Raw genomic sequence first — 10,281 nt, forward strand, 5'->3', positions numbered from 1 at the left:
GGATATTTAAGCTTTTAACTGAGAAAGAAGAGTTAATTCGTTTATCGAAGGATTGCTTAATTTTAACACATTATATTCACATTTGCAAGAAGAAAAGTGAAATAATTAGTTTCTAGAATAGATTGAATTTCTGTTTGAGAAGTGAACAGCCACAATTTCTCTATTCCCTCTCTATTACTTTAACCCTTTCGCCACGAAAGATTTGAATGCGTAACGTGGATGATCAGCGGCCAAAGGAGGATGTTAAGAAAGTGCCAAATTTGTACCCCTTCAGGCACCTAAAATTTTAACCCTTCCGACCCGACGGCGTTTGCAGTAGTTCGCTTCCTACGGCCGACGTGAAATTTAATAGTCAGTTCGCGATGGCCGACTTGAAATTGAGCGTAAACATATCGAATTGTTTATAAAGTATTTGAGTCTTTGAAATATTGTGATTTTAATATAGCATAATGAATAATTAAGAAAGGAAAGCGGTGACACATTCTCAGAGTCGGTACGCGGTACCGATGTCTGGCATTCTATAAGTCCTAAGGCATCATAAACGCGCAACTATTTATCTCCAATGTGGCGGGAATGTTATAAAAAATGTAGATGAAGTTGACGGTATGTACTTCGAAATTCGAATTGAAACTTCCTGACTTCAAATGATCATAACTTCGAAGTGAATGCAAAATATTCAAACGCTATTCTATAGAGGAAAGTCAATATTTATATAAAGATATTGCTCAAATTGCTAATTGATAACAATAAAACGCGACAAATTAAGACAAGGTGTTACCATACAAATATTCCATAAAATATGTTCGTTATCCTACTGTAACTTCGAGAACAAGATGAAATTTACCGAATACGAAGAATTGTTATTATATTTCATTTCGTCCTGTCGTTACAAATTCCGTTTTCTAAATTAAGATAGAAGCGTGTAAGAATAAAATGAAGTATTAAATTAAGGCGAAGGTGCAAGAAAATTTTGTAAACTCCGATAGCAACGAAAGGGTTAAACTCGCGCTCTCCAAACTCTCAACTCTCCACTCTCAATTCCCTCTCTATAACTCTCGCTCGGTGACAAACGCTCTGTGACCACCTCACGCGCGTTTCACTCACCCTCTTCCACTCTTGCCCTGTTTCTCTATTTTTTCCACTCACCGCGAACATTTTTAAAACACACTCGGTCACGTCCAACCGAATCTTTGACTGCTCACGGACTCTTCGTTCACCCGATACTCTGACACTCTCGTACCGAACACTTCACCCGCGCCTCTATCGCTCCCAACGTAATTCGCCCTAAAAATCCCGTCGCACGTCCACCTCTCCTCCCTAAACGCTCGCTTTTAAATAAATCCCACCGTTCCTCCCACAGCGTGCCTTCGTTAACAGCTGACAAATTTCGTGACTTCGTTAAACAGAGAAAGGTGAAAGCCGAGGAGAGGGACATCAGGTACCAAAGAATCATGAGAAACCTGGTGAGAAGATACGTGACGGTGGAGCAAAGGAAAGCGGAAAACGAAGGTGTGACAGAGGACGACGTGAACGAGATCAAACAAGACATCAGCGCTCTTCGATGCGAGTTGATCGAGATCTTGAAGAACTCCGGGATGAACACGTCCACAGCAAGTGGCACCGGAACTGGTGAGACCATGTTGCATGAACGAAAGAAATTTCTATCGGTCAGCTAGTTCGAATTATTTCGATCTTTTCGTAGAATCCTTTCTTTTCTATTCGGTGTATGTACTTCCTGTACGCGCTCTGTCCGACTCGGTTCGATAGGCAAACGAATTTGCTAGATAGCCCGATACGACGTTTAAGAAGAGGGGACTCGCGGAAGGTTGATCGTTCGTAAATGAAAGTTCCGAAGTTCGTTAACTGGAACGCTATTAATCATCCGGCGAGCCGCGGGAGACTAATTAATGCGATCAAGGATCGTCTGGCGGGAATATTGTGTCGTAGTTGGCTGGTTTCGTTACGTGAACCGCGCGATGTAACGTGATAACATAATCGCCGATTAACGGAAGCGATTGATCGATTAGAACGCACATATCAGCTGTTTCTTCGTTTTCTTCCCCCCTCCCCCCTTTTTTTCTCTTTCTTACGTTTCCTTCAGTTTTTTCGTAGACGCTTCAGAGTAGTCCTTGGTTTTTTGTCTGCCCCATAGACGGTAGCCTTAAAGAGCTGTCCATAGGTGCGGGGGGTAAGAAGAACCGACAAAAGGAGCGTCGGCTGATGAAAGGCTTCAATATCGCCCCTCAGCCAGGCGGAAGTGGCTCTCTGCCTCCGGTTGACGAATTTTCAGCGTCGTTGCAACAAGTACAAGAGGAGAACTCTCATGAACTGTTTAGCTCGACTTTGAGCGGAATATTCGGCCAAGGGACTATACACAAGAAGAGCCAGCATCATACGAGCACGAACAGCGTACCCGGATTGAGCAGCAGTAGACAGAGCCGAAGGATCAGAGGAAGCTCGAAGAAGAAGCGATGGGAGAATCTTATCGAGGCGGCGAAAGTTCGTGGAAGAGTCTCGAAGCTGATCGGTGGTAAGCATGTCAATTTTTCTGGGAGGTTTAACTTTGCCTTCAATTTTTAACTTAATATTTAACTTAACTAATTTAACTTAATATTTAAGTTACCTAATTTAACTTAATATTTAACTTAACTAATTTAACTTAATATTTAACTTAACTAATTTAACTTAGTATTTAACTTAACTAATTTAACTTAATATTTAACTTACCTAATTTAAGTTACCTAATTTAACTTAATATTTAACTTAACTAATTTAACTTAATATTTGACTAATATTTAACTTAATATTTAACTTAACTAATTTAACTTAATATTTAACTTAACTAATTTAACTTGATATTTAACTTACCCAATTTAACTTAATATTTAACTTAACTAATTTAACTTAATATTTAACTTAACTAATTTAACTTAATATTTAAGTTACCTAATTTAACTTAATATTTAACTTAACTAATTTAACTTGATATTTAACTTACCCAATTTAACTTAATATTTAACTTAACTAATTTAACTTAATATTTAACTTAATATTTAACTTAATATTTCACTAATATTTAACTTAATGTTTGACTTAACATTTAACTAATATTTCACTTAAATTGAAGTAAGTGAAAACTTCAAATTTAGAATCTAAACGAATATACTAAAGAAGGAAACGTTCGAATCGTTCTCTCAGTTAGATCTCCTTCGGTGGACTCTGTCTATTCGCCAGCGTCCGAAGACGGAGGATCGAGGTCGGAAGGATCGACAGATTCAAAGTCCTCGTTGGAGACACCTGGCCACGAAGTGCAACCCGGCCATCATACCGATCATTCTCATCATCACGAAGGACATCAAATGCTCCCTCACGGTCTGAGCTCGCTAGTGGCACTCCACAGGAAACGCAAGACTTTCTCGGACTCCAGGTCGTCTACGTCGGGCATGAGAAGCAGCAGCGGCACGAATCCCATACATCCTATCACCTCAGCGCTCATGTCCAAGGTGTCGAAGAAACAACAGCTGCAGAGAGCGAGCAGCGTGCCTACCAGGGGACCGGAACAGGGACAACAGCCGATCACACCGAGACTACACGAGGGTACTCAGAGTCAGCAGCCCAGTATCGACACTCCCGAGGGCGCCAGCGCTAACGAGCAACCTGGTGAGTAGATTTTTGTGCGAGAGAATAAGGACATTTTTTGGATGATTTTTAGGTTTCATTTCGTCGTTATCCAAGTACAGCAGAGTTCCGATTATCCTTAAGCCCGATACACATTAGCGGTTTGCTCCCGGTCCGCTGAAATCTCTGAGCATTCACTCTAGCGGCCCGGCCACAGTCCAATCCTGGTTTACTCTTCAAATATAAATTAGTTTATACATTTACGTTTGGCTAAAAAGGCGAATGAAAAAAAGAAATAGGCTACAACATATTACAGTTTCATCAAAATCGGAATTGGAGTGGTGAAATATTCTTTCCAAAGACAGTTTCTGGAGCGTTACCCTTTTAAAGCATTGAAGAATATTTGACCGAAGCGGGAGTGGACCGCTAGTGTGTATCGGGCCTTATTCTTCGTCAACTTCGTCATATTTCGCATAAGCAAAGAAGTTGGCTGTACGAAATTTTACTGTATAGTCGGGGCCACGATATAGCGAGGTCGTAAAATCGGTCAGACGTCAAAGTAAACATGTTTTAGCTGCCGGGACCCGAAAATTGACAGAGATACGAGCAGATAAGTACTTGAAACCATTGTCAGGACCGTACGAAGAATTCTTGTATCCAGCGAAAGTCAACTGATTCTAATATACTTACTGAAAACTGCATGCAGCTAGGACAAATTAGGGTTTCTCCCTCTGGGGGAAGCCGCTTTTGGAAGTACGGTTACAGGTAAAGGTCTTATTGATGTCTTTAGCATCTTAGTTTATCTACTCGTGTTATATACAGATAGAAAGTGCAAAAAGATTGTGTAGCTTAATATTAACATATTTTCCATTTGTAAATGAAATACCATTTTCTACTTGAAGTACCAAAGTTTATTGTTGGAACCCTCAAACAGACTGCAACACACGGCCTTGAGTGCCGCAACATCAATCGGTGCCGATTCTTCAGAGTTTAAGTTACGACCTCGCTATATCGTGGCCCCAACTATATATACTTCCTAGTAAGGCCTTAGATTAATGTTTGTTATATCTAACTGACTGATAAATCTAACACTAACTTCTTAGAAAAATTCAAGTCACTTGCTTCAATTAAAAAAAAAAAGTTCTTCTGTTTTGAATGGCCTTCTGTCCCCGACTGTAAGTAGCTCTATGAACGAAACAATACCTTTTTCCTCTTGTAAAATACCTCTATCTCATCCTTCCATAACCAGCCGCCATATGTGTTCTTTGAATTATTACTCGAGGCCTCTAGGTTAGAGTGTCCAATGATTATCGAATTCCAACGATTCCCCAACATTGCAGTTGTCCAATGCGTCACTCGATACCCCAATGAAGCTAATCCTTTCCACCTATCCATTATTCAGCGTCTTCTTCCTCTTACAAAATACCTCTACCTCCTTCCACAACCAATCACCTACAAATCCCCAATATTCCAAACAATTTCCAAAAAACCAGCCACAGAAGAAAAAGAGATACAGGAAGATCAGTGGTAAGCCAATCGCGTAAATAAGACGATACGATCAGACTGTTTATTTAAACACCGACGAGCATAAGTGAATTTCTAGCGGGTAGCTAGAACGTTTCCGTTTATTTATGTTGCACAGTGGTTCCGGCGGCTCCGCTGACGCCGTCGACGACCGAAGAGAGCGTGATCGCCAGCAGCTCTCTACCAGCTACGATGAAGAGGAACGGTTCGGCGACTCAGCTGCAACGACTCCCGGGCATCGAGCCGATATCCGGCCACGACGTGACCGGTGGATGGCTCTGAGAGACTCAACAACGTCGCCCAACGGCGACGACGTCTCGCCTAACAAAATCGAACTGAATTTCGTGTAAACGAGTTCTCTTTCAGCCAACGTTAATACCGAAACGACGACATCGATCGAAATAGAAGAGGATCACGTAAGATCGCGTGGTCGTCGGCACACGCACAATGATGCCTTCTCACGACGACTCACCCTCGCCGAGACGAACAAAACTATAGATAATATATAAATGTATATTGTACGTAATAAGTAACGTCGACCGTGAATCTCGAGCAACGCCAGCTCGTCGATCCGTCCTTCACCCTGTTCCCTTCAAAGTCTTCGAGGACGAAGAAGAACGGAGACAGACGAAAACGCGAGAATTTTCCCATGTTACCGAAAAACGACAAATTAACCTCCATGGTGCTTCGTGAACGTTGATTACCGCTTTAAGAAAAAGAAATGAACTTCAACGGTGCTTCTTAAGCGTCGATTACCACTCGGAGAGAAAGAAGAGAACGTAAATCCTGCGTGGAAATGATCGAAAAGTTCCCTCGAGACGATCTCGTCGATCGATCGTGTTCCTAGCGGCGATTTTTGCAGCGAACAATTTCCACGAGGGTTAGAGCACTGTCGAGGTCAATTCAACGAGGTAAACGAACCTTGTCACCGATTACTTTGTAAGAGAACGAACGATAGGGGAACAAGTGGAAATGCGTTTCCACTTCGTTTCTTATCGGAACTACGATTCTACAACTGTTACTATACTACTACTGCTACTACTGCCAGAACGGACAGGGCGGGCGGATCGACGAGGAAACATTAGCCTAGTCAACACTAGTCGAACGATCTCGAAGAGAAACAGAACAAAGGTTTGCGACGATTAAGATCGCGTTGTTAACACGTTTACGTTTTTAAGATACGGAAAGAGGAATAATTGTTATCGTCGTTCCGCTATAGTAGAACGGCGAACGTGTCGAATTTATTATTGTAATCGCTTCAGTAAGCTGGCCTAACTGAAGATCCAACTTTCTTTTCATCTATTTCCCCGCTATTTCTTCTTCTTACCTTTTCTTTCTCGTTTCTCGTCTCACACTTACTCAACGAACTCTAGCCTAGTCTAATCGAACGATTCCTTTCTTTTCGCTATCAACGGAGAAAGAAAAATACGGCGAAAAGGACGGAGAAAAAAGGGGAGAGAAAGAATCCTCGTGCTCGAAAATTAGGGCAACGTTTCTGCCGCTGGTCGTGGCAGGTCGATATCCGGAAGGGCTCGCCGGGCAATGTGGAATCCGCTGACAGGCAGAGGACCGAGATCGAGGGAGAGAGAGAATTGCCCCCTGGAAGCTTTCGAGGAACCGTCGAAACACCCCTTCGAATTCAATTTCTTTGTGTTTTCATAGCCGTAGCGGAGAAACCGTATTCCCGTTCGGTCGATTCGTCGCCAATTCTCTCTTGTCTCTCCCTCCCTGTTCACCGGGTTCGCGAAACGAGGGAGAGAACGAGAGTGTCACGACCAAATATCACGGAGAAAAGGTACACAAAGAGAGAAGCGAATCGTAGAGTAGTCGAGTAGAGGCCTAAAAGAAATTAAGATCCGTACTACTTCCTAGAGATATTACGTGTACGTATGATAATAAGTATTAATTAACGTGAAACCGCGTTGTCGGGAGGAAATGGTGTCGCGCGACCGCGACGTAACATTAACTTGTACCGCCTACGTGTATTATTTATGAGATTATTATATTGATAAATGTAAAGTATAGATGTCCACTTGGCAAAAAGAAAAAAAGAAAAAAAAGTAACAAACGTCGTAGTGAATGTTAATTCTTGTGAAGCGTGGAGAGAGAGAGAGAGAGATGTAGAGTTAGGCGTATATGTGGAAAAGTTGTCGAGGAGAAAGAAACAAAAGTGAGCAAAGGGTACACGGTGAAACGGAACCAAACAAGATTTTATTAACGACCTAAGCCGGTTGAAACAATAGATACTCGTAACAGGGACATAACGTAACGACCTTTACGACGAGAATCGTAGAGTTTAGCGGAATTTTTTAACGATCGATGAAAATTCAAACTATCGTTTCGAGACAGCGCAACATCCATTCACGAGAGAGTTCAGATATTTTATAGAGGGGCGCGGGATCTATGGGGATCAAGAGTGGATAAGGGGAAAAACGGAGACTTTGAAATTAGGCTTTCCTATTGTTATCGTTTCACCAATTCGTTCGTGCTTGCCAAGAAAATTTCTCTTTATTTCGTTACTGTCGCGGTATTAACGAGTTTCGTGTAATCGTCGGGGCACGATTCGAATAATTCGGCGTTAACCAGTTAGCTGTTTTCGACGAGTGTACTCGTCATGAAGAAATGGCGATATTTTGTGTTACGACGAGTATACTCGCCACAGGTTGCTGTTTAAATTGCAATTTTAGTGAAAATTTAAATATATTGACACGTTCCGCGCCGCGTGGGTCGCATACGCCCCACTCTGGACTTTCCGTTCAGGCTGTAAGGAGTGGCTTGTTGAGGATGGTTTCAAATAAACAACGGATTGAAAAGCGAGAAGAACTGCTGCTAGGTGCTTGCAATTTTCACGGTGTAATCTGTGATCATTTGTGTACCGACGTACGAAGTTTCGTGGCTCTCTTTTACAGTTGGTGAAGTAGGGGTGTTTACAGCGACGGAGAAGAGACGAATAGAAGCTTGGAATGATCCAGTACCTGGTGACAAAGGACATCGCCGCAAGGACCTTGAATGATTTTCGCAAGAATTTCGAATAATTTTTGCAAGGTCCTTGAATGATCTTTGAAGCGAGGTCCTTTATCTTCAGGTATTGTATCGCTGCTCGTTTTCTAAATTTGTCCATCTCTACTCCATCTACTGCGAATACCTCTACTTCACTAGTTCTAAAAGGGAAAAAAATGACGACAGAGACACGAAACTGTATACATTAGTACACAATTAATTACATAGGGGGAGTTCCCTTAACGCCGGACGGCACCTAATATCCGACATTAGTTATACCTGCAATAATTGAAACGCTACCGAGCCGTTATTCCGCGTATCTCCTAGAGGAGACAAAAGGAGTAAAAATAAGTTTTCTTCGCGTTTCACTCGCGTGTGCACAGGTAGAGAGATTTATTTAAGAGAAACCTTAAGCGTCCGGTGCTAGGGGAACTCCCCCTATTATTCGGTAAAAATTACAAGTAGCCGTGAACTTTTCAATCCACCCTAGTATATTGGTCGGTCGTATGCCTGTTCGTTCGTGTGACTCGTAATACTCTACCCTCCACGGTGCTTTCCGTAATGCTTTCTGCAACACTTTCTGCCTCGAAACATTCTTCCGCGTCTTTTTCTCTACGGCGCTCCTCTACTTGTCGCGTGGCCGGGTCCTTACCTGACACTTGTCGCGACGTGAGTGCGCCAAATGTTGCGACTGGGCCCCGGCTTACGGCAGGCTCGAGGTCCTGGACTTCTCCGCTTCGACGTAGTCCTCCTGAATTGCCGTGCCATAAACCAGGACCGTCCACCCGTCCATTCGTACAAACTCGTACACAATTGACAAAATGCACACTTCACAAATATACGATTCATTGAAAAAGTATAAAATGGAAAAGTGACTTACAAAATTTCACTGTCTTATCAGCCGTCTGAATGAACCCCCGATAACATAATTCTCTCCTGAAAGCAAGCGTATCAACCCTCTGATCCTGCTCAAACATAATAAATCTTCATTCTACCAGCTTCCATTTCACATAAACTGTTCTCTCCCTCTCTCCGATTCTCCCAGTTACCTAATCTTAAACATACAAATTTGGATGAGCCTCGACCCATCGATGTCGACAGGGCGCAAACTTTCCAAAGCTGGCCATCCATCTTGGACGGTCGCTCATACTAATTGTACCCGACGCGAGCTCAAACTTCGGTGATTAGGCGAGTGCGTCCCCGTTGCATTGTGCTCTCTAGGTGCACGTCTTTTCCTCAACCGCGTTACTATACTCTGCGCGACAACTAGGGTAGAACGACTCCGCCGGACTTGCATGTCGCAACGAGGCGGAGAGTCTCTCCTCCGTTTTTTCCTGTTTTTGTCCTCCCCGTGTAAGCATTAGCATTTCGCATTTCTTATTCACAAGTACGCTCGCGATGGCCAAGGGAAAACAAGAGGACGAAAGAACGAAGAGGGTGTGTCCTGTGAAACTATTGGCCCACTCGGTACGTTAACCTTTATTCTACCGGTACAGAGACAGGAATAATTCATCTGTGTGTGTGTGTAAGTTTAGAAGAGATACCGCGCTCCTTTTGTGCCTAACAAGTGGCCACAATTTCTGCCAGGTAAATAATTAACGCCCAAGTGGTGTAGCTTCGGGGTAATTTAAAGCAAATGGAAGTGATGTGAATTATGCACAGGATGTACCAAAGTTGAACGTCTAAATTTGTGTCTGATCTTTTACGTTGAACCCGGCCGGTAGGTAAATATTTTTAACACTCTGTGGGCGAACTGGGTCGTCTATGTTTGGGTCCAATCTTTTTACCGTTCTAGGTGTTTTCTGGGTTCTACTGTTCTTTTGTTGGTTTGGATAGAAGGCCGGAGAAATTCTGGGATACTTGTCGAAGTCTCTACTGTATTTTACAATTGTCCGTTAAGTGAAATGTTTAAAACCTTCCTCGGTAAAAATCCGTGTCGAAGAGGTCAATGACCCAGAAAATTGCCTACAAAGGGTTAATATTTGACGCAACAGTTTTTTCTCATTTTTATCAGCAGAATTTCTGGAGTGCTTATCGAAGTCTCTACTACACCATACAATTGTTCATCAAGTCAAATGTTTGAAACCTTTCTCGATAAAAATTTATATCGAAGAGGTCAATGACCCAGAAAATTGCCTA

At 42.5% G+C, this 10,281-nt stretch overlaps 1 protein-coding gene across 1 annotated transcript in view; it reads left to right on the forward strand.

Moving 5' to 3' along the window:
* LOC108570241 (transient receptor potential-gamma protein) overlaps nucleotides 1-5,612 on the forward strand; it is a 35,773-nt gene extending 30,161 nt beyond the window's left edge. The window contains exons 14-17 of the mRNA XM_017932101.1: nucleotides 1,407-1,629; nucleotides 2,153-2,527; nucleotides 3,199-3,660; nucleotides 5,261-5,612. Coding sequence (XP_017787590.1) covers nucleotides 1,407-1,629; nucleotides 2,153-2,527; nucleotides 3,199-3,660; nucleotides 5,261-5,424 — 1,224 coding nt within the window. The 3' untranslated portion in view covers nucleotides 5,425-5,612. The remainder of the gene's footprint in view (nucleotides 1-1,406; nucleotides 1,630-2,152; nucleotides 2,528-3,198; nucleotides 3,661-5,260) is intronic.
* Nucleotides 5,613-10,281: the final 4,669 nt, after the last annotated feature.

This window comes from Habropoda laboriosa, unplaced genomic scaffold (genome assembly GCF_001263275.1).
Source record: "Habropoda laboriosa isolate 0110345459 unplaced genomic scaffold, ASM126327v1 scaffold10, whole genome shotgun sequence".
Lineage (NCBI taxonomy): Eukaryota > Metazoa > Arthropoda > Insecta > Hymenoptera > Apidae > Habropoda > Habropoda laboriosa.